General features: G+C 47.4%; 2 protein-coding genes across 2 annotated transcripts in view; one reads left to right on the top strand and one right to left on the bottom strand.

The window, feature by feature from the left end:
* Positions 1-980: 980 nt before the first annotated feature.
* Positions 981-24767, bottom strand: part of LOC149330633 (large ribosomal subunit protein uL1-like) — a 43524-nt gene continuing 19737 nt past the window's right edge. The window contains exons 3-6 of the mRNA XM_089559467.1: positions 11190-11339; positions 3141-3289; positions 2149-2321; positions 981-1233 (exon numbers count right to left, since the gene is read on the bottom strand). Of these exons, the coding sequence (XP_089415593.1) occupies positions 1063-1233; positions 2149-2321; positions 3141-3289; positions 11190-11339 (643 nt within the window). The 3' untranslated portion in view covers positions 981-1062. The remainder of the gene's footprint in view (positions 1234-2148; positions 2322-3140; positions 3290-11189; positions 11340-24767) is intronic.
* On the top strand, positions 15331-22616 carry LOC149330636 (large ribosomal subunit protein uL1-like). Its single transcript, XM_089561266.1, has 5 exons — positions 15331-15377; positions 18429-18614; positions 19780-19928; positions 21298-21470; positions 22431-22616. The coding sequence occupies exons 1-5, from the start codon at positions 15331-15333 to the stop codon at positions 22614-22616; spliced, it is 741 nt and encodes a 246-aa protein (XP_089417392.1).

Here is a 24767-nt window from a genome sequence, read left to right as displayed (position 1 = left end):
ACGTTACCCAACCGAAATTCCGATATCGTCTTGACCTTCCGCAGCACTTCTTTTCCCACGCTCATCTGTAGTAAAAAAAAAACAAACAAAAACAGTCCTTTGTAAACATGTGCCATTGTCCGTGACATCCGGTGTTACTACGCTGCGCAAGGACAATGAACAGTTGGAGAAATAAGCGTTTCGATGTTTGACAATATTAAACAGCCCAGTGGCAGCAAAAAACTTAGCAGCTAATAATGTGGTTAGCATCTTTTGTGGGTAAGAAAAAAAGCTGTAACAGCGGACTACTTTTTGCAACGGAGGAATTCAGTATGTGGCGGTCACTGCAGAGTTATGTTTTATCAGACTATAGGTATCTCTACACATCCGCCACTGTTGCCGTTTCACACCTATGAGAACAAGGCTGATGAAGGAGCCCTTGCAGAATCGTGGCCTGTTTGAGCAGTCCGCTCTTGCTATCATTTGGCGCCGCCACACTTCGGTTCAGCCGTACATCTGTTAGTGCCGCTGTTCAAAATTTCTTGCTGGAATCTCATCGGCTGCCTTGCTAAATGTTACAATATTTTCTTTTCTATTCAATATTTCATTTTGACTCAATCGTTTTTTCTCTTTTTCATCCAAACTCTTATACCTTTTCAGTCAATGCCCTGCTCGAGGTAAAAATTAGAATCCATCGATGTTGCTCTCTCGTGTGCTTTTATTTTGCCTTTAGTAAGTACAGGTGAATAGCAACCTGTTTCTCCCGATTCTTGGCTGGTACCCCAGTGTGGGTGAGGGCTAACAACAACAACATTCGCCACGTCGCAGCGTTAGGGAAAATCGCTCGCTTTACTTTTCTGACTTTGTTAACATGCACGGCGTCGACGAACAGTGATTTCCTCAGAGTGTTATAGGTGTTATCAACAAAACTTCTCGCTCTCTACAGCACTGCCGTATGCAGCAGTGCAAACCCGCCTTTAGCGAAGAGGTCAGCGCGAAAATCGATCGTCGAACACGGCCTTTGAGACCGTAATTTATTCGGCGCGAAAACCCAGCATTGAAGCTGGACAGCGGAAAGGCGGCTCAGTAGATGCGCTGTGCGGGTCCCATGGTGGCCTTGATGTGCATGGACTTAACGTGCATCCATTTATTCTTCAGAAGGCTCAGCAACGACCCTGCGGCTTGGTCAATGTTCTCGGCCACAGCACTGGCGGGCATCGTCAGGTTGCCGACTGGAACTGCCATCCACAGCGCCTGCACGTTACACCATCATCATCATCAGCCTAACTATGCCCACTGCAAAGCAAAGGCCTCTCCCATGTCTCTCCAATTAACCCTGTCCTTCGCCAGTTGCGGCCGCCGTATCCCCGCACACTTATCTCATTCGCCCATCGAACTTCCTGCCGGTCCTGTTACACTTGCCTTCTCTTGGAATCCACGTTTGAGCTTAAAAGAGTTATTCACTGAGTTAGTTTCCCCATAAATTCAGTTCCGTTCCTCTATGGGCGTAGGTACATACATCGCAGTCTACCCCGCGATGAGGTGCAAAAATTGCTGGATTAGATCTATCGTGACAGCGCTTAACGCATGGGACAGCGACACGAAGCTGAACAGCTTGTTCCCGTTAGAAAGCTTAAACAGGACTCATGATGAGAGAGTTGAATTTTTCATGACGACGCCGGTAAGCTTCTCAACGATTACAACCTTCATATATTGTAAGGTTTAACTATAAAATTCAATATATCCGTAGATCTTCCTTCGGCAGGATTGCATTTATTTTGCTATTCATGTTTCTGCTACCGCCAAAAGCATTCCCCAGTGGTTTTCTATGGCAGTATTAACTGCTATATGCGAGCGATTGAAAAATGGGCCATTATGTTCAATATCTTCATAACATGCCCATTACAATTTCCCAATATTCAAACTTTTTCTAAGAATGTTGGACATGGACAGAAGGAACGGGGGTATATTGCTAAGCCGCAAGCATCCAGCGGTGAAACTATAGGAGAAAGCAAAACACCTGCACCTACTGGAGCAGCTGCTCGGAGGTTGGAATTTGTGTCCCCTCAAACTAGATGGTGCGTGCCGGGATACATTGTTGCCAGAAGAAAGCCTCCAGTCACTCGCCAAATCTAGCAACGAATAATGTTTGCGCGAGCTGTCCCGAACCTTTTTCATGTTGAATTTTAATGTGGACTTGGCTTCCTTGGCCTTTTCCACCAGAGAATCGCCGTCTTCCAGCGGCAATGGCACCTTTTTCGCCTTCCTCAGCCTATAGCCGATCACATCCTGGAAGTCCTTCATCATGGACTTGGGCACGAGGAAAGCGTCGTACTTCTTGACTGCGAAAACGAAAAGAACAGAACAACGATGATGATGATTGTGAATTTTTATGGCACAGGGGCATACGGGGCTAAAGAGCGCAATGTCCCAAGACATTTTTTTTTCCTTTTCTCAAGGTGGGGTCAACGACCCGTTTCCCAAGCGCTTCATCCTTAAAAGAAGCCGTGCACATGGCCAGGGGAAAGCTTGCACCCACTTTATCACCGGTGGGTGCCCGGTGGCAGTGGGGATCGAACTCCGGACCTCCCGCATGCCACAGAACAAAGAGAGGTGGAATTATTGCTCGTGTTTTTTTTTTCTATTCACAATGCACAAAAAAGGAACACCATGAAACAAGGATGCGAGAAAGGTGCAATACCAGAAGCTTTTACCGTCAATGATTACTTTTATGTTTTTACTCTAATATACACTTTTGCTGCGTGGGTGAAGTTTGGGTGTGGAGGCGGGTCGAGGGTGCTGATTAGGGGGAGGGGGGGAGGGGCTGTGCTGGGCGGTGCGTAAATGCAGCTACCCGCCTTTGTTCTAAACTGAGTGTATTAACAACATGACAAATAACTACCATTTGCATACATTTCCAGCACGTCACGGCAGGAGGCGGTAGGAAAGCGGAAAGAGAGGATTACCTCGTGGTAATCCATCCGCGGTACCACGTGGTAATCCGTGACGTTTTGCGGATCACGGATGGCTCAGAAACCCGACAAACATCCGCCAGATGTTTTCGCAGCTGTTGTGCTTACACTGCTCAGTGCAGTGCTGTGCTCTTTATTGCGGCAGCGATAAAGCAGACTAGGCCATATTGCCATAGTAACAAGGCTCACCGAGTTTTTTGAGGGCGTACGGTTTTTTCTTCTTTTGCCGAACGCCTTCCAAGTCCAGGCAGTCGAGGTTGTTGGCCCTGGCTTCCTCACAGCGTTGCTCGTCTCCCAGCACACATATATTAAAGTTGTGCTTCGTGGGATGCTGCAGTCTGGCGAGAGTGAAATGCCCGTTCGATCATCAACAGTCCTTATATGCTGCTTGCAAACCCTGCCAAGCAGCACACGTTATCGGGCCAATATTGGCAATGGATGGCTTCACTCTGGTCCTTTGCAGCACCGGCCTTTGCCAATACGCTTCCAATATTGGGATTCCAGGGGGCACGCCGCCGCAAATCAACCGGTCATGCAGAAGCATTTTCTTCTCCTACAGGCTATCTTATCCTGGACCATCGCATATGAACAGCTCGACATTGACTGCTCGTTCCCTTTCGCGGTGAACGACACCGACCATTTCACTTGGCTGCCGGCCGAGACCGGAAACAGCAGTGATGACTACAAGCTTCACCTTCACCCGCGATTCCTGGCGATGGACGGGACCGTCATCTGGCAACCCATTGCCAGTACCACCACCGGAACTGCACGACTACATAAGCCGCTGCCCTGCTGGAGCCACTTGGGGCACGCCGCCGCAAATCAACCGGTCATGCAGAAGCATTTTCTTCTCCTACAGGCTATCTTATCCTGGACCATCGCATATGAACAGCTCGACATTGACTGCTCGTTCCCTTTCGCGGTGAACGACACCGACCATTTCACTTGGCTGCCGGCCGAGACCGGAAACAGCAGTGATGACTACAAGCTTCACCTTCACCCGCGATTCCTGGCGATGGACGGGACCGTCATCTGGCAACCCATTGCCAGTACCACCACCGGAACTGCACGACTACATAAGCCGCTGCCCTGCTGGAGCCACTTGGGGCACGCCGCCGCAAATCAACCGGTCATGCAGAAGCATTTTCTTCTCCTACAGGTTAGTTACTTACCTGGTGCCAAATGTCTCCGCTCTAGTGATCGTTTCTTGCTGGCGGTGTCGTGCCCCAAAGACACCAGTGATTTTTGTCGAAGGATTTTATGTATTGCTGGTTTTTATTGCCTTAATGCTCATCTTACTTGCCTTTTGCTCGCTTTGTCCGGGGATGTCGAGCTAAACCCAGGTCCTGCCGAGAACGACATCCCTCCGTCTTTAGAAACAATCTCCCAAGCAGTACTGCGCATCGAATTGAGCCAGAACACCATTCTGGCAGAGCTTGCCGTGATCAGATCCGCACAAACTAGCATTGAGGACTCCGTACGTCGACTTTCATCACGCGTTGAAATCCTTGAAAAAATCGTAGCAGTCAACCCTGAGAGTTGCGCTGCTCCTGAAACCACCTCTGACTTCACTAAGCTTTCATCCGACTTCAAACTTCTGAAGGATAAGTACGACGATGCCGAGAATCGCTTACGCCGCTCGAACCTGTTATTCTTCGGCATCACAGACGAACTCGGTGAAACTTGGGAACAGTCCGAAGCTCATGTTGTTTCCTTTTGCTCCGAAAAGCTCGAAATATCAATTGATAATAATAAGATTGAACGTGCGCACCGTTTGGGTCGCTTCGAGACAGGCAAAAACCGTCCAATCATTGTCAAGCTGGCACACTTCAAAGACAAATCGAGAATATTGCTTGCCGGGCCGAAGCTTAAGGAAACAGCATTTTCTGTTCGCGAGGATTATTCAGCTAAGGTTCGATTAGCTAGAAGGAAACTTTTCGCTTACGGTCAGCAAAGCAAAGCATCATTCAAGATTCGTTTCGACAAGCTACTCATCGGCAAAAAACATTTCGTCTATCAAGCAGATACGGATTCTGTAGTTGAGCTGAAACCATAGCGATTACCGCAAGCACCGCACGACCCGCAATCTCATCTTTCAAGTCCTTCTCAGTGCCCACGCCCTATTGCAGCCTATCAGAAAACCTCGGTTTTGTTAACAAATATTCGAAGCTACTTGCCTAAAAAAGAAACAGTTGAAGCCCTTCTTGATGACCTCAGCACAGACATCGCATTATTCACTGAATCATGGCTGACACCCGACATTCAAGATTTCGAACTACTTCATGACAATCAGTCATTTAACGTGTACCGGCGAGACAGAGTAGACCGCAGGGGAGGCGGCATCCTTGCCCTAGTGAAATCAAGCTTTTCTTCCACTCTAGTTAGTATTACCAGCCATAGCGAAATATTATGCATTAAATTCTCCTTTCCCTCTGGTACCAACATACTAGTCGCATGCTACAGAGCCCCTGACAGCGATCCCTCGTTTATTAATGACCTTCACTCTGTTCTTGAAGACTTACAGTATCGTTTCCCTCACGCCAATCTTACAGTCTGTGGGGACTTCAATTTCCCTGACATCGACTGGGAAAACCTGACTGCATCGTCCCGGCAATCCAAAGACTTTTTAGAACTAGTCCTTACCTTCAACCTTTCTCAAGCTGTGTGCCTTCCAACGCGAGGTTCAAACATTCTCGACCTAGTCCTCGTTTCTAACCCTGAATTGATCGAATCGCTTTCGTGTACTAGTGGACTAAGCGATCACTGCCTAATATCTTTCAACCTTTCCATTCAAATTCCCATCCGCCTACCGTCCATTAAATATATCCGAGATTATTCCAAGGCTGACTTCGCGAGCATTAACGCCCATCTCGAAGATTTCCTTTGCACTTTTGGAATCTCCAGACACACGAAATCGGTGAATGAAAACTGGTGTTTTTTTAAGGAAAAACTTTTATCTCTTATAGATACTTATGTCCCGCTAATCTGCATCCGAGGGGACACCGGTAAACCCTGGTACTCCAATGCGCTCAGAAAATTATCTCGAAAAAAGAAACGCTTTTTCCGCAGTGCCAAGAAATCAGGATGCACTGTGAGGTGGCAGAAATACGTCGATTGCCTACACGATTACATACACCTTTTACGATCTTCGAAAAGAAAATTTTACTGCCACGACCTGATGAACATTCTACGAGTGAACCCGAAAAAATTCTGGAGCCTACTCATGCCCAATAAAAACCATTCCTACAATATTTCTTTGAAGGCGCTAGACGGCTCCGATGTTGCAGATCTCGAGCGCTCCGATGTAATGAACACATATTTCACCTCTGTTTTCACTCATGAGCCTACAGAAAGCAGCAGCTTTGACCTGCCTACCCTTAATTATGCACCTATGCCACCTATTGTCATCACGTCAGAGGGAATCTTAAATCTCATTGACAACCTGAAACCACACACTTCTCCTGGACCAGACAACATTCCCGCCAAGATCCTCAAAGGAACAAAATACATTACAAGCCAAATCCTACAACTGATTTTCGCCCAATCTCTCGAAACTAGCCAACTTCCGGAAGACTGGAAGATAAGCAAAGTTGTACCAATTTTCAAAGCTGGAGATCGCACCGACCCCTCGAATTACCGACCGATTTCATTGACATGTATCTCGTGTAAACTCTTCGAGCACATATTATACTCACAAATTGCATCTCACCTCGATCAGAATTCTTTTTTCTTTCTCAATCAGCATGGTTTCAGGGCAGGCTTTTCGTGTGAAACACAACTCTTCGAGCTCACTACTGATCTTCACTTAAATTTAGACTCCTCATTTCAAACCGATATCATCTACTTAGATTTTGCCAAAGCCTTCGATCGCGTCCCCCACCAACGCCTGCTGTCCAAGCTCTCCCGTCTGTCACTCGACCCTCTTACTTTATCCTGGATTCATTGCTTCTTAACCAACCGCCAACAGTTCACAGTCATCGCCGGTCGTACTTCCGAAACTACTCGAGTAATCTCCGGGGTCCCCCAGGGATCGGTTCTTGCCCCGTTACTGTTTTTAATATTTATCAATGATCTACCTTCTGGCATCTCATCAACCGTCCGTCTTTTCGCGGACGATTGCGTCATCTATCGCCGCATCAGCAACAGCAGTGACCAGACAATATTACAGGAAGACCTCAGCAGAATCCAGAAGTGGTGCTCCGACTGGTTAATGCAGCTCAATGTTTCCAAATGTAAATTCATGCACATTTCACGCAAACGCTCCAATCTTTATTTCCCATACACCCTGAACTCCATAGCCTTGTCTCAAACTAATTCATACAGGTACCTCGGCATTGAGATAACGACCAGTCTAACATGGGCAGATCACATAACAAAATTATGCGCTAGCGCTTCCAGGTCACTTGGATTCATCCGGAGATCACTTGCCATGTCCCCCCCAGCCATCAGAGAACTAGCATATGAAACATATATTCGCAGCAAACTAGAATACGCCTCAACAATATGGAACCCGCACCAAGCCTACCTTATTGACTCACTCGAGGCCATCCAAAACCGGGCAGCACGTTTCATCACCTCGCAGTACACACCTCGGCTCAGTGTTACTCTCATGAAATCACCTCTCGGTCTCAAATCATTAGCGCTTCGCCGAAAAATTTCAATCCTCTGCCTATTCCACAAACTGTACTTTAATTTTCCAACACTTCGTGAAAACCTTCTGCGCACTCCGGTACGATCATCTCGCCGTTTATATAATTCATTTAGCATTCAGCGCTTACACGGCTCCACCAATGCATTCAACAAATCGTTTCTTCCTTGCGCGATCGAATTTTGGAATAACTTACCTGAAAACATTGTCGTTGAAACTAATCCTTCCAACTTTAGACAGCTACTCATCGACCATTTCCAAGAAAAATAAAACTTTCCATGTATCAGCTGCGATGTGCTACAAAATGATCGCTTTATTGGACGCGTTGTTTTACTGTGGTGTGTATTTCTGTATGTTTTTTGTTTCCACATTGTTTTTGATTGACTACATTAATGTATTTACTATTTTGCTTGTTTCTCACATTGTCTTTGATTGACTTCATAATTTGTTTACTGTTTTGCTTTGTCTAGCTTTCTTTCTAGTTTTTATTCTTTTTTTTTCTCTCTTCTTGTTCTTTTTTTTTGCCTTTTCTTATGTATGACCGTCGGACACTTGTATCCCCCCCCCCCCTTATGTAATGTCCCCACGGGACCCTTAAGGGTTAATAAATGATGATGATGATGATGATGATGAATTATTTGTGCTGCTTGGAAAAAAACCCATACCCCGTGGAGCGAAAAAAAAACCACGTGCATCCTCGTTAATACTACATTACGTTCAACGAAAAAATTGGCGGGGGCTTAGCTTTGGTTAAGCCTGCAGGTAGGTTGCGAAAGCAGGTGTTTTATACTGCATATGCAGCGCCTCTAGCGGGAGGAGCGCGGCGCGCCGTGCCAAGCGGCCGCCGTTACCCGACGAGCCAAGTTGTTAGCCCGTCTCTCGCTCCTGGTATGACGTCACGCTGTGACGTCACTAGGCATGGTATGACGTCAGGGGTCATTCTAAAGGTCAAACGTGCCAAGTGACCGCCGCTACGCGAAAGGCCGTTCTTGGCTAGCGTGTGTTCTGTCGCCTTCTCTTGTCCTGTGTGTGTGAATTTCTCTAGTCAATATGTGTGATAGCGGCTACCAACTAGCCCAACTTAAAGCATTAGCATTCATGGGAGTAGTATTGCCTTCGCAGTAAAAATTCGCAGGCGACTGATTGGTCAAATGCTTCGGTAATCGTGAGCATGGCGTGTCACACGGTAATTGACGGAACGGATCACGCTCGCGTACGCGTTCTGAACCAGTCAGCGGAAGCGGTTTCTCCTCCTAGGTGGCAGCACTTGTACTTCCGCATACTGTGCCGCATCAATCGTATTCATCGTCTATAATTTCTTAAAGCGCTAACTTGATGGCCCATTGGGAGCATCCACCAGTGTCGGCGTATGTAAGGTTGTGTACACGGGAAAGCCACCCAAACGTGCAAAAATGGAGAGAGGAAATCCGCTCTCCACTTTGTATAGGAGAGCAGCAAGAGGTTTGAAGGTGGCATGCCACGATCAAGGATCGCAGTGACACGGAGATCACGCTTTACATCTATTAGAGCTATCGCTTTGAAAAAGCGGTATGATTCCGTTACGGGCCGAACTGCCAAGTGCGAAAGAGAGGAGACGGACGTCGCATAATCGACAACCGCACAGAGGCTTTCGCCATAAATTATTCCTTTTGAGGCCTCTCTGCCCTACAAACCACCTTTGCCAGGTAGTCATTTGTACCTTTTTTTTTCTTCTTCTCATTGGTTTTTCCTAAAATTTTCTCTTGGGTGTTGCTCCTTCTTTGATTGGCAATTGGTTCTGCCTGCGATAACCTCAGATTTGGTGCGGGCTTTCTGTCATATCTTTTTGTATTTTTTGTGTATTTATTGACAGTTTTACAATAAAAGCCGGCGTGTCTCTGTGTATGACCATGTCGCCGCTCTGCTAGGCCTAGCCACGCTCTCCGTCGATGTAACGAAGACTTCACCGTCGTTTAAACCTAAAGCACTAATTTTAGTAGGGGTAACTGCCATTCATAACTGCCACTCCTCTTCGAATTCCTTCTGTGAAAAGAAAGCAGCGGGTACCGACGGCTCCTGGAAGCCGCGGCCGTTATGATGGCGTCGAACAGCAACGGGGAGAGCCAACGCGGGGACAACTGGTCGGTGAATTGTTCTTGTTATGCAACAGCTTAACCGATGTAGATGTTTACTTCAATCACACATTTTTACGCTCGTCCGGCCTTCGTAACAAATGCCTGGAACGCTACAATAATCACACGAAGAAGAGTGGTAGGAACTCGGACATGCTTTTTCTTTTTCTCTATCAGGGCCCTAACTGCTAACGCCATTAAAAACAGCATGTTTTTTGCTCTGGCAACACTGAAATGTAGCCCCACGACAGTTCGCGTTTGAACGAAAACAGGCGTGTCACAAGCACAGCCACCTTTCAAACACAGCGCGGAATGCTTCGCTTGCCTTATGAACCAGCGCGACACACGCCTTCAGTAGTGCTTCTAGAGCGTTAGCTGTGCTCACCGGGGTACAACTTCGGAAGACGCCTCACGCCGGTACTTTGACCTTCAAGATCGCCGAAGGTCAAAACGGGAATTAGTCGACTTCGATGCTGTCATAGCCATGTGTCTGAGCATAGGTCATGCCACGTGACTAAACATGAGTGTGGGCCATTGGTTTGGACATTGGCTAATTATGCAGTTATGTAGACTACTTACTGAGCTCAATTAATGTGGTAATTAGCGTTAATCGGTTCTTTGTCTAGTTTTGATTAGTTAATTGCTTAGCGTTAATTAGTTAACTGCAATTGAAATCAAACTTTGCGCTATAGCATGGAGTCATATACCATTGGAAAGCTGAGGTCATGTTCTAATACTCCATTAGTTATCGCTCCAAATTAGTTAGCATGAATTAGTTAATTACATTTAAAACCAAACTTAGCGCTACAACATCGAGTCGTATATCGTTGGAAAGCTTACGTTGAGCAAAAACGCGCTGTGCTAGATACCGACCCGAATTTATCACCGTTAAATAGTAAACTGCAGTTAAAACCAAACCTTCCGCTATAGCACGCTTATACCGCTGGAAAGCTTAGGTCAAGTGTGAATGCGCTGAGCTAATTAGCGACCCGAATGAATTAGCGCTAATTAGTCAATGGCAATCAAAACTTCCTTCTTCCCTCATCACCAAAACCTTCATCAGCACTTATGTTTGCTTACAAACGTCAAAACCGTGTATCATCATCATCACCAGTCCGACTACGCTTACTGAAGGGTAAAGGCTTTTCCCACGTCTCTCAAATTAACCCTGTCCTTGGCCAGCTGCGGCCACCGTATCCCCGTAAACTTCTTAATCTCATCCGCCCAGCTAACTTTCTGCCGCATCCTGCTACACTTGCCTTCTCTTGGAATCCCCTCCGTTACCCTCAAGGACCAGCGGTTATCTTGCCTTCGCATTACATACCCTGTCCAAGCCCATTTCTTCCTCTTGATTTCGACTAGGATGTCATTAACCCTAGCATACTGCGACTCAAAAGCCGATCTGCAAGACATCTTTGTAACAAAAGTAAAGCAATTTAAGTAGAGAGTGAATGTGACGGGAGTTCGTGGTATGTCTACCTGATGGGGTCCGGGGCCAGCGTCTTCCTTCCGTACGCCTTCTTGAAGGCGATCTGGAGTTCCACTGTCTCGACGAACTTGCGGTGGCGATGGGACGCGTCGTCGAAGACGGCCCTCACGCCCTCGTTGAGCACCTCTGGATTGAGCTTGCTGCAGCAAAGAGACCAAGGAAGAATTGCTCGATCACATCGCTAGAAAGTGTACTTTCTAACGGATTAAAAACATACCACCCAAGCTCACCCAAGCTTTGCCAATCCACTCAGCCCGCGGGAGAAATTTCATTCCGATAGCATTTAGGTTGTCGTGTCGCAAAAACCACCGGGTTTCTTCGTAACGAAATTTCTTGATTGGGCGTGAGAGTTGTGGCGTCATAAGCGCCGCGAATTTTGAAAACCTGGGGACTAAAATGTTCGATTCTTCTTTTTTCTTCATTGGATTGTCATATAGAGTTATACGTAACCACCCATTAATTCACCTCAATCCAACCACTATTCCAAATTAATGGACCTACAAATCACTTTAATCCTCTCACAGACCCCACTGATCCACTTTATCTATGCTACAGCATCTATGCTGTAGCATAGATTGAGCGAGTTGATGGGTTTTCCCGGAAAGTACTTGAGTCCCTTTAATAATGTAGCTATGAAGGCCCGAGGTTTTTAGTCGCACTGCACATTCAGACATCATTGGCCAAACAAGTACAATGATCGGCCCGGGGGCTTTCTGCGCGCAATCCGTGCAACATGGCTCGAACACAGTTACATATCCTTTAAAGGCCTTAAGGACACTCAAAATCGCTGTCTCTGTTTATCAGTTAGGCGCAAGGGCTGACTTTAGGCCGTTTTCCTGCTAGCTAACCGCAGAAAATATGAACTGGGTAAGTGGAACACTTCCACTCAGCAGCAGAAATCGGAGGGGGAGGCTGAACGACCACTCTACACTCACTGTTCTTATCTGCAGAGGGTTGCTCACTTGGTTACGCGGGCCCACGTGAATGGACTGGCCGCAAGCTTATGTCCTTGCTATGCCTGATGTTGTGTGGCGCCCTCTTGGGTCGACACACAATTCAAGGGACCTTTTAGCGCCACTTAGCTGATTTGTAAATGTGATCGAATAACAATGACGTTGGGGCATGGGACCTTGTGATTGGTTGTTCGTGTTTGCTGTATGAATAAAACCGCAGGGAACGGGCGCAAGCCCGCTTTTGTTCCTCTCGGAACTGAGAAGTGTTCTTCAGCGGCCTGTTCCGGTGCTCTGTCGCCGGGCCTCGCCGGGCCATCTCCTAAGGTGTTCACGCAACACCACACCCTACCCATTAACCGCGCTGTTCGCTTCAGTCGAGGAGGATGCGAGGAGCGATGAAACGAGAGAACTAAGCATGCATTAAGGCGAAATGACAGCTACGCAGGCTGTATGCCAGTACCGCCTACGCCTATACGGTAACCGTTACGTTGGACTGACCAGACAACAGCGACTAACCTCATGGCGGACCCGGGCCCCCAGTCAGCTCCAGAGCTCGATGCCGCAAGGGTCAACCGCCGCTGTTCCTTCGCCCTCGTCGTCTGCGAATGATCTGTGGCTCGTGGTCTCGCGGAAGGCACTCTCATCGGCCACCTGGCGGCATTTTTGATGGTTTATAGGGTTTAACGTCCCACAGCGACTCAGGCTATGAGGGATGCTGTAGTGGAGGGCTCCGGATATTTCGACCACCTGGGGTTCTTTAACGTGCACCGACATCGCGCAGTACACGGGACTCTATAATTTCGCCTCCATCGAAATTCGACCGCCGTAACCAGGACCGAACCCCCGACCGGTCGAGCGCCATAATCACAGATCCACTGCAGAAGCTGCGTGTGTGTTATGGTTTATGGGGTTTTAACGTCCCGAAGCGACCCGGCCTATGAGGGACGCCGTAGTGAAGGGCTCCGGAAATTTATACCACCTGGGGTTCTTTAACATGCACTTACATCGCACAGCACACGGGCCACTAGAATTTCGTCTTCATCGAAATTCTGCCGCCGCAACCGGGACCGAAACCGCGTCTAGCCTAGCGTCATGACCACTGAACCACCGCGGCGGCTTTGTGTGTGTTGACATTCGATGGTATACCATTAAATATGGCGTCCTCAGGCACCCTTGCAGGTGGCGCTTAACCGCGTCACCGTGTGCCAGGAGTGATATGAGGGCCACCAGTGATCCATGAATGTTGAGTAAAGAAAGACCAATATTTAATATATGGGCATTAACCCATTAGCTATCGCGTCATACCCTTCAGGCGGAACCCCGCCGGGGTGGCTCAGTGGTTATGGCGCTAGGCTGCTGGTGCGACGAACGCGGGTTCGATCCCGGCCGCGTTGGCTGAATTTCGATGGAGGCGAAACTCTAGGGGCCCGTGTACTGCGCGATGTCAGTGCACGTTAAAGAACCCCAGGTGGTCGAAATTTCCGGAGCCCTTCACTACAGCATCCCTCATAGCCTGAGTCGCTTTGGGTCGTTAAACCCCAATACATAAACCAATCTTCAGGCGGAGTGCGGTACGGCGGCTGCGTAGAGCCATGTAGAGGTAGAATTGCCACCTGCGTGGATTACATCACGTCGCAGCGCGCAGCGACCGCTTTCACAAAGTGAGTGGGCGGTCTTACACCTTCTCACCCGTAAGCAGTCCTAGGTGTCTGTGCCGACTTTTTTTTCTTATTTCTATTTCCTTCGTAACGACACATCTACTCATTCGCATACAGGCGTAAAGCAACGAATACACAGGTCCACCTTTGTCCGCCAGGAAGCAATGCAGTTTTGAGGCCGGCTGGTCGTGTTCCCCGCACGTTCGGATGAAACTTTTTTAATGCGATGTTGATTGCCTCAGGGAATAAAACGGAATGTAATGACATATGAGGGTGCCTAAATAAATGAGCAAAGGTTCGCTGATCCAATCAAATCGAGCAGTGAACGATGATTAGGTCCTTGTGTCCAAGCGGTGTATGAAGCACTATTGTCGGGCGAAAGACCCGCTGCCGCCAGGTGCCGAATTCTTGTCGCCTTCAGCGCCGGGCAAACCCACAGCAGGTGGTGAATGTCGGCCTAGAGATTTCGGTTCTTGCAGACTGGACACTCGGGGCGGGGAAATACACCTTCGAATTGCGGCCACTTTCGTGTAACGGCCGGAGTTAGGGCAACCCCGACCCGGATCCTCCGAAGCGCAACCTCCTCTGCACAAGTAAGACCACGGGGGAGGGTTACCGCACACGGAGGGATTAGGAGGTCTCGTGGGACCCACTCAATTCGGGTTGGCTGCGGGATGCGTGCCGCGAGACGATGGATGTCCTGAGAAATGCCTGGGGTGCGACTGACGCGTCGTAGTAGGCGTATGACGTGAAGGGCGTCGGTGCGGATGACAATGCGAGCCGTAGGTAGTAGGGGAACAGCGGCCACAGAGCAAAGTGCCTCTTGAACGGCAAGCATCTCGCTTTTATTTGATACCGCGGTGACGACATCTGGGATTTTTCGTGAACACTTTTGATATCAAGAACACCGGGTTTCGTTGCCGGTGGCGGAGTGGACAGGAACTCTAGTTATCTAGGAGATAACTCTAGGTCATCTAGGAGACTGAATACGGGACAGTGGCCTGAGGTGCAAATTCGGATATATTACATGTTGCGCCCTTGTTGTTGACTTAGTGACATGGCACACACCCACGATGGGGGATAGGCCACGGTTCAGTGAGGAGAGCCAAAAGGAGAGGGTAAATTGGTTCCAAGCTAATGGTTCTGCCTTAGGTTAAAAATCAAAGAAGTTACGGTGGAAAAGCAATAATAATAATAAAAAGAATGAGAATTTAATTCACGAGAATTGAAGATTGTTCATCATCATTATCTTCCTCTTCTTCATCATCATCACCCCCTTCTTTGTTATCACCACTTGACACGCCATTTTCGTGTTTTCTTTAATTATTATTTTCTAGTTTTATTCGCAATTGACAACTCTATATTTATGCATCTATTTTCCTCAGAATCGCCTCAGTGATTTTTCTTTGCATCCTGGCCAATCCGCCCGCGTGGGTATGTGCCATGTCTACAGAGGTCAACAACATCACCATCATCGCCGCTGTCCTCCGCAGCCATCCGTTCTTGTGTCGCCGTGGGGGATGGACGTGAACGGCGTGGCCGCTTTGCCCGACGGGCCTGGCGTGAGGTTCGTACACCTCTTACTCTCACTCTCACTCCTGCTTTCAGGACTGGCATTCACCCACATCTTCCTTCCCGCTCTTGCTTCAAGGCGTGAACCGCCTTTCTTCGAATTTTGGGTGAAAATTTCGTAATTTTGATGGAAGGTTAGCATAGCCCTAACGTGGCCCTCTTAGGTTGCATTAAGTTCCCAATCACTGGAACCTATGGGGAGCGTGAGCTCCCTCATGTGGTTTAGTGGTTATATTAGGAACGTTGCGGGACGTGATTTCTGTGAGCTTTTATTTTTTTGTGAGGGTCATTGCCTTACCCTTAATTTAGGTCAGCTGCCACGACTGCGATCACGATCTCTTGCCTACGATTTCGCCACTGACATCATTCTCTATGAAGACCTAAATCTACTAAATCTGCCAACGATTATCTGCTAGCCGATCCAACAGTCAACTGTTTCTTTTTTTCTTTGTCCTAATTGCATTTCATGTGCGTGTGTTAGAGATATCGGGTACCTCGTTCGGTGAATGTCACTCGTCGCGTATCGATAAATGTTCGGAGGCCCGAAGGCTGCGAGCATTTATCGGCGGCACGTCATCGCTGCTCAAGTGTCCACTACGGTTGAGGTCACAACTCAATGCCTCATCAGCGATGCCGCACGTATATCAAACAAACGCTTTGCGCAGAGCTGCATTAAAACGCCGCAGTCGTTCTCGCATTGAAGCTGACTAGACGTTCTTTTCAAGCCTGACTGCAACCTTGTCCGATCACCCAATACTCTGGCCGGCACTGGCAAGATTGGAGAGGGCCGTAGGAGTGAAGGCCAGTGCTTGTGAATAGGTTTGGTTTCACCCCACAAACCAAACCTATTCACAAGCACTGGCCTTCACTCCTACGACCCTTGCCAATCTTGGCATTGCCGACGTAACTAATGTAAACGTCGTTACCCTGTCTTCCTTGTTAATCTCTGCTCCTCTCACAGATGTTGTTCTAGTTGTGTTGGGTACTACCGTTTGATGGACATTGTTTCTGTTGTTTCGCGTGACGGACACTCGTAGGTCTTCGTGTAATTACAATGACAGCGCTGCTGAGGAAAATATTGACAGACGATTACAGTAGTCGGTAATGCGAAATTTGAGCGCAGCTCTTCACGCGCTACCGGCCACCGCTTTATAGCTATCCTCCGCGATCTTCCCGCGGCAGCCACGTTCCGGTTGTCCAGTCCTTCGGTCTCGCCGTGGCAGGTAGTACAAGAGCGAAACTCCACCTTCCACGAGGAATGGACAACCGGTTACGCCGACCACGCCGACGCCGCCCGCGGAACGCAGGAACGGGCGCCTAAGAACCTAGCTCTAAAACAACATTAAAGAAGTTCTAAGTTCTGTCCAATTTACAAGACTTAGCTGACATGCCATTCGGTCAGCATACTGGCGGAAGCAGGACGGTTATGCTTCGTGCAAAGGATCCTCTTCTTTGGCAAGACATCTGCAGCCATTCTCTAGAATATTTCAGAAAAAAAAAATCCGCGTGGAAATTCTGCGTAGGGACTGACCTTACATTTCCGATTTCCTTCAAGCAGGCTCACCCTTTTTAGCGGCCAAATGAACCGCTCAGTATTCCGAAGAGGTTGCGGGACGCCGTAACTGGTGCAAACTATCGCGTGGGTAGTTGTGGTGGCGCTGAACACCTTACTGCTGCGAAGAGGGGACCGCCGTCCTCTTTTCCAGCCTTCGAAAACTGTCCACAGTTTATGACTACACTCTGAAACGGATTTTCCAGACTCGTATACGATCGTACGGCTCGGCGTCTCGCTAATCGGGACAAAAATGGGGCGTAGGACGACAAGGTGATCCTATAGAGAAAAAACGGAACAAGGGTATTTCTAAAGGGTTTCCCAGTTCCCCACAGGGCAGCGCCCGTCCTGTCCATCTTTCTGTGTGGTTTGTGTAGAATTTAGCGCTGTTTTTACTTTCCTGAACACAAGGTTCCCCAGTCGAGGCTTCCTCGTATGGAGTGCAGGGCTCCCTCTGTCGGCCCGGCCATTTGTCGCTGTCTTTTGGGCTTGGAATCAGCCGACAAATCAGACGCAGTGTGCGAGAGTTCGGATATAGGGTGGACGTTCTTGGTTGTGCGCGCAGTACCACGTGGTACGGTACATATTCTGGTACAGTCCCTGCCCTGTAGGCAAGCTGGTGTCCCTCAGTGTGGTGGACAACACGGATTTGAAAAGAAGAAACTTAACTGGACTTTTCGGTGCTTCAAGTAGGTGTTATCCACCGCTCTTTTGTCTACCATGAATCTGTGCCAGCCTGCCCAACTTTCTTTGCTTGTGTCTCTTTCCCCCCTTTCAAATTTTCTTACACAGTCTGTACTCGGTCTGTAGACTTCATTGTATATGATATATAAACTTTCAAAGGCAAATCCTACAGAATAGTCTATACGCAATAAAAATCTGTCTATAGACAATCTGTAGAGTTATGTCCATGCACTTTCAGTAGATTTTTTATTTGGCAGTCCATAGACTGCCTCATCCCCCTCATCCATCACTCACGGTGCCGGAGGCTCGCCTTCCTCGGCACGTCCAAATGAATGCAGTCATCACCGCGTCTCGCCTCTTTCTCTATCGCTATCGATTGGACCCTTCCTGTCCCAACTGCCCCTGTATCTATGCGGACCTGGCCCATTGCCTCTTCTACTGCCCGGCTGCTCAGCAGTCGGGTTCCTAACCCCCACCTTCTTTATCCGGCACCACCTGGCTCGACTGGCTTGGCGCTGAAGGGGAGGAAGAACAGTGACTTCTGGTCGCCCAGGCGGTCGACATGCTCGGCCTGTAAATTATGGTCGAATAAAGGTCTTGTACTACGACTACTAAAATATCTATAGGAAGGGAATAGAGTTTATAAAAAGTCTATAGACAGTTTGTAGACCATTTTTATCTCGTGTTGAATTCTTTGCTGTGTATCTCGTGACATTCGCGTCGTTTGATGCAATTAAATGTTGTTATTATGAATGTTGCTGTCGGGGGTGCTGTTGTGACTTGAACCCCTGGCCAACTTCTCGACCGCAGCGACGCCGTCCCCGTCCTCCCCCGGGTCGACGCCAAGGTCAGCCGAGAGAAGGTGCGCGAGTGCGCCATCGCGGTGCTCGAGAATGCGAGAAAGAAGCGGCGCAATTTCATGGAGGCCGTTGACCTTCAGCTGGCACTGAGGCACTACGACCGCAGGAGGAACAAGAAACTCGCGGGAACCGTCAGGTGAGCTGCTTCCCTGTCGAAAAACACAACGCGACACTTTCTTGTCGTTACAACAGATTTTTGTGTTGTTTTTCGGCTACGAACTTAACAACTGAATTCTTTTAGTGACAGCAGAACTTTGTATAGTTGCTACAAAAAGACACTACAGAACTACGAACTACAAGAAAGTACCACAGAAAAAGTTACACTGTTACAGAAAAGTACTACAAAACAGCAGCAAAATCTGTCGTTACGACCGAACGACAAAATCTGTCGTATATTTTACGTGATTCAGTCGCTTTTTTTTTTTTTTACTAGGAGGCGATAACCGGTACACTTCGAAAGAGCGACAAGTGTAAACGAGTCTATTGGTAAAGCCGCTAAGCGGGCAGCAGCTTTCTCACGTCCCGCAAGAAAGAAGTATGCCTAGTTTATCCAGATACTACTTATTCTTACTAGAGAAAGTTAGGCCAACGAGAGTGCAGTGCTTGCAACGGAGGATAGCAAAGGGCAGAAAAGCGATAGATCAGCCAGCTTGGAACGACCCTCAGTTAAAGGGGTAGACATAAAAACGACTCGTTGAGTGTGTTTTCCGCTGTATAAAACAGCGGACTGTGGGCACCGTACACTTTAGACACTGTACCTAGTAGTTCTAGATACCGGGCCAATATAGCACTATGTGTTGCCGCTTACTTGCTGCTTGTCCAAATATTTATCGCCTTGTGCTATAAATTCTGCGAGAAACGTTCGGAGTTTTTGAACAATAAGATTTGAGGCATTGTACTATGTCTATATCTCTGTATTGTACTATTTCCATATCTTGTAGATCCTTCCTAATAACAACCCTGTCCTTGGCCAGCTGCGTCTACCCTATCCACAGCAAACTTACCAATCTTAACTGCCCTAAGTGAACAGTGGTTATCTTACGTTCGTATTACACGCCCTACCCATGCACAATCCTTCTTGACTACAGCTAAGACATCATTAACTCAAGTTTGTCCGCTGACCCACTCGACTTTATATAGGGCTTACAAACAAACCGTGCGGTGTAAAGTCATTTGACTCGAACTGTCCATACGTTTCTCGAAGTAGAGCTTGTCGCGGGGTGTCTACTAGCAGCTACAACAGTTCATGCATCATGATGACGTAAGACCGCTACTTGTCACTCTTACACCCCCCCCCCCAGGCTGCAGCATGTTCCGAGGCCGCATCTCAGGGCCTGCTTTCTCGGCCACAAAGCGCGCCGCGATGAGGCCACCGAGTGCGGCATGGCCTTCATCAACTGGGAAGAAATCAAGAAGTTGAAGGGCCGCTCGAACAAAATTAAGTCCCTGGGTTCGTATACATTGACGTTTATCATTGGTCGCCTTTTGTCCATATACCTCTGCCCCATGATATGGAAAGGTGACCTTAACCATACTGTGAGTTCTTTTCTCAGTTCATCTTGAAATGTGGATACTTGGTCGAGTTGGTGCACTATCTTACGCAATAAAGCCAGCGGGATGTCGGCAGCATAACGGAGTTAATACCGTAGATTAACCAGCTCGGATGGCACAGATGAATCAGGTGCCATTCACTACGTGCTGTCGGACGCAAAAAATTGGGAGAACACTTTGGCAACGAAAGTGTTGAGAGGCGAAAGCCGAGAACACTATGCTGTGACGATTTCCGGTGGATGTGGCGTCACACCGTTCTCGTGGCTAAATCAATACCCAAATTATGCATCTTTTGGGGATCTTAAGTGTTAATTACGCTTAATTACACATTTTTTCATCTAATTTGACACAAATCTGACGTTTTTCTGACCATTTTGTGACAATTTTCACTATGCCGTGACGGCTTCCGGTGGATGCGACGTCACACCGTTCCCGTGGCTATATCGACGTCCGCGCTATTTCGGCGCAATTTCGGGATTTTTGCTTATAATTAATTAATTCATCTACAGTCATCAAACTTGGCTTCTAGGTTCATTTTTTTCTCCTCTATCTGAAACAACCATTGGTTTTCTCTATCTTTTTTTAGTTCCCGAGTTAAACTCGTGTGACACGCTTTGTTAACGGATGACAGTTTGAGCCATTAAAGGCTTTCACCTTAAAAGTGGTGTATAACACTATCGCTTCGGTTAGACTTGATTGCCGTGCTTTCCAGCATCGCTTACATACGCAGCAGCGTTCAGGCCCCTACGGCCACTTAGAGGTACCCGTGGCACGCCCTTTCGCAGAAAGCCTCATGCTCGTTACCATGACGTACTGCGTTATAACACATAATCATCCATATTATTTGGTCACGATAATTAGTGTCCCTAATTGACTAAGTGTTCCTGTAACCTTATTCTCCTGCTGGGCAGTGTGAGGTGCTCGTTCAAGGCCTGCATTTATCCCACTTAACAAATGTTCCACAGTGCTGTACACGTAGCGTGCCGGGCACCAGACGTCTGCAAAGGACAGCGGTTCGAATCCGCTTGATCTCTTTTTCAGGGAAACTGTTTTTCTACGTCACTACACTCTCGACCAATACGGATTTTTCAGTCACAAAAACACCGACGCCTGGTTTTCCGCAGAACTGATCGAACGCTATTGTGTTAGAAAAGTATTTCAAAAGGCGGCATTGTCTGTAGCCACAGTTAGGTGCTTGTCCCTCACCCGCCGACCCATGGACTAAAGGCGCTGCGGGCGGGTGTTTTGTATGTTTTTCTCGTCAACAGGGCGCAAGTACAACGTTTTCTTCGTACCCGAGTTTGCGAAGAAGGACGTGGACAAGGCCGTGGGTCTCATCTTCAAGAGCTTGAACAAGCCCCTCGAGGTTGTGGCTAATACCGAACCCTTAGCGGGCAAGCTTGAAGAGCTCAAGAGCACCACACGGTTCCGCATGAAGAGGGTAGGCTTATTTATTTATTCATTAATGAGGCGGGGTCGTGTCACCAAAACCTGTCCGCAAAACGTGTCCGCAGCATTTGTGACGTTCTCAGAAGAGGTAGGCATCAAACGAGTGGTTGTAATCGAAATTAGATCATGCGCGAATGCTGCGCAAAAAAAAAAAATATGTCGACGGGTTGACTAGTTAGAGCGAAACAAAACTGCGCGAAGACGACGGGACAAAAGAAAGGCACGAATACACACACACACAAGGCACGAAAGGCACGAATTCGTGCCTTTCTTTTGTCCCGTCGTCTTCGCGCAGTTTTGTTTCGCTCTAACCATGAACCGACTAGCCCAACATCATGCCTTACTGGGATGATTAGTTAATTAGAGCGAAAAATGATGTCGAAAAAACGTCGATAGCGTGAACGTCAATAAAGTGAGTGGACGGGAAAACAGCCGTGGACGGCAAAATAGTGGAAAAATAGGTAAAAGAGTGAAAGTAAAGTTTGAAATTAATTTAACTGTATTTTATGAGTGATAATTGATCGAACAAAAATTTCTATTAACATAGATTAATAAGTTAATTACAAGCAAGAACAATTGGATCATCAGAATAATCAGAATCAATCAGAACAATTGGATAATCAGAATAAATAAAACGATCTTTAATTAAAGCATAAGATAATTATGTTCAATAGATAAATTAATGAACAAACAAAAATAAAATTATAAAGAGTGGCAAAGAGAGGCGACGAGTGCCGAGGAGGCGTGAAAACTTTTCAGAACGCACACAAAGAAATGCAACCGAGCAAGCATTTGCACCTAGAAATTTTTCGTCTTTACTTTTCTGAAGGAAGGTCTTCAAAGAAGCCTGCACTATCATTGAGGAAGCACGCACAGGGAGATCTGTAGTTGTGTTCTTGCAAGCAGCAGCACAGCTTTGCACTTTCCGATCTGCTGTAAACATCACCTGCAGGTACTGTCGTTCGGAATGTGCATCGGACACGTGAAGATGGAGCCCGATCAGGTGGTGGACAACGTGATGACAGCCATCGACCACTTGATGCGCTGCCTGAAGAACGACTGGAACAACGTCCAGTTCCTTATCCTCAAGTCCACGATGGGGCCACCTCAGAGGATTTACCGAACTCTGGCTCCTTAACCATAGCCACCTCGGGCTCCCGAAACAGGCCCGTCTGCCTGATTCGTAATTAAATGGCGCTGGCCAACCGTATTCTCACTTCATTGTTCACAGTCTCCTCGAAAGCCCCCCTCTACACATTCATATACCAGGTGTCTCAGCTAAAGGTAACCAAGAAAGAGAGAGAGAGAGAAAAGGACGGAAAGGCAGGGGGGTTAACCAGGCGATGCCCAGTTGGCTACCCTACACTTGGGGAGGGGAACAAAGGGGAAAAAAGGAAAAAGAGCGGCAAGGAAATGAGTCTTCTAAGTGACCAGCGACCACTATGTCACAGGGACAGAGGGCGCGCACTGAAAACAAAGATTATAGGCGGGAATGCAACCCCGAGTCCCTTAGGAAATTCAGGAGCGCTTTCACCGCTTTCCGTTGTCTGGAAGGTTGCGTCCAAGGCCCCAGAACGTTAGACTCTTTTAAAGGACGCGAGTCCAAGCGGAGCAGAGAAGCAACTAGGCAACCGCGCTCTCGCTCAAAACGAGGGCAGTCACAGAGGAGGTGGCTGATCGTCTCGTCACAACCGCACTGGCCACACGCAGGAGAGTCAGCCATTGAGATGAGATGGGAATAGGCGTTTGTGAACGCCACTCCCAGCCACAGGCGGCACAAACCAAATGAGGGTTGTTTAGAGTCTCGTGACCTAGTCTGCAGTATTTTTTTCGTTCTTCAAGGTTGACTAATTAGTTAAGCTTAATTAACTATCATTTTAATTATTGACTTGAGGAACAAAGTCTGGAAAAGTTTTAGATCGCTTTGAGAAACATCTTACTGAGACATTTGCAACAAAGTAATATTTACGTAAAGTAGTTTTTTTACCCGCCTTTAACCATAACCCGCACAATAAGAAAAAGCTTCCACATGACAACTATGCCACTTCAACGTCGCAAGACGTGCCTTAAAGAATAAAATATTTTTTCTGAAGTCCTCTCCTCGATGAGACTTTGGGTGCACATTGGGGCAGAGAAGTGAGCGACCAGCTGGTCACGTGACAACTTTCTTTTAAGGCCAATAAATGAAGCTACATAAATCGTAACTTTACGGAAACAGCACTACTAGCGGTTTTTCGAGGTGATCTAAAACTTCTGCATTGACACTTTCTTCCTGAAGTAAATAATTAAAAAGTTAGCTAATAAAACTTAATGAACTTGAAGAGCGAAAAAACTACTCAAGACTAGGCCACGCGACTATGAACAACCCTGAGTTGGTTTCACTGGACTAGGACACTTCGCCTTTTTTAAAAGTTTGGTTACATTTAGCTGGGACACCCGGTATATGACCCGTACTTGGTTTATATGTGACCCACACAATCAGTCCTCGTACGTGGGCCACGTATAATTTGACACATTATAGTAGCATACAACTGAAAAAAAAAAAACTGCAGTTTCTAACATTGGGCCGCTGTCCGCGAAGTCCTGTATTACTCCGCTGGTCAATAGCAACAGTAAACGAAATTATCTTTTGAATGTTTAACTATATCAAACAATGTTCGTATCAAAATTCTAAAGCTCATAATTTTTTCTTGCGATAACCTTCTTGTTTAGGTAACAAGAAACGTTTAAGAAGCTGACTAAATTTTTTTTTTTTTCATGCAGGAATTCTGTGCGCGGAGGCTGAATGTGGGCGGAGCTTTACTGCGTCAGGGTGGGTCGATGGATCGGCCTCATACGAAAGACCCTGCAAATCTCCCAAGGCCCGTCTTGTGGAAAGGGCCACTAAATAGGCGCGTCCGAAGTGGTGTGGCTTAAAGTGGGTGTGTTCTAATGTAAAAAAAAAAATCACAAACTTCGCTGCCTCGGATCGCGTTAGTCGCGTGAACTCTTCTACAGTCTTTGAATCAGCTTGCTTCTGTTTTTGAACACTGGTCGGCTGGTCTGTTTTCGGCTGGTGATGCCAGGTAGGAACCATCTCTGTTGTACCGTCAATCGGCAGTTCTGTCTAAAATGTGATTTGTACCATTGTATCTAGCGCGCACCGACTTAGCATCTGTTGCTAGCGTTCTTTAGGATGAAACCCAGTAGGAAAAGGAGGTATAGGAGGAGCTTGAATCACACCAACAAATGACGGTTGCCAGATTCTAGGTACACCTTACCGACGGTAGCGCAAATGCGAGAGTACAGC

Source organism: Amblyomma mixtum, chromosome 9 (genome assembly GCF_055824585.1).
Source record: "Amblyomma mixtum isolate Tamu chromosome 9, ASM5582458v1, whole genome shotgun sequence".
NCBI lineage: Eukaryota > Metazoa > Arthropoda > Arachnida > Ixodida > Ixodidae > Amblyomma > Amblyomma mixtum.
Note: the sequence above shows the minus strand (reverse complement) of the source record. Positions and strands in the feature narration are given on the sequence as shown.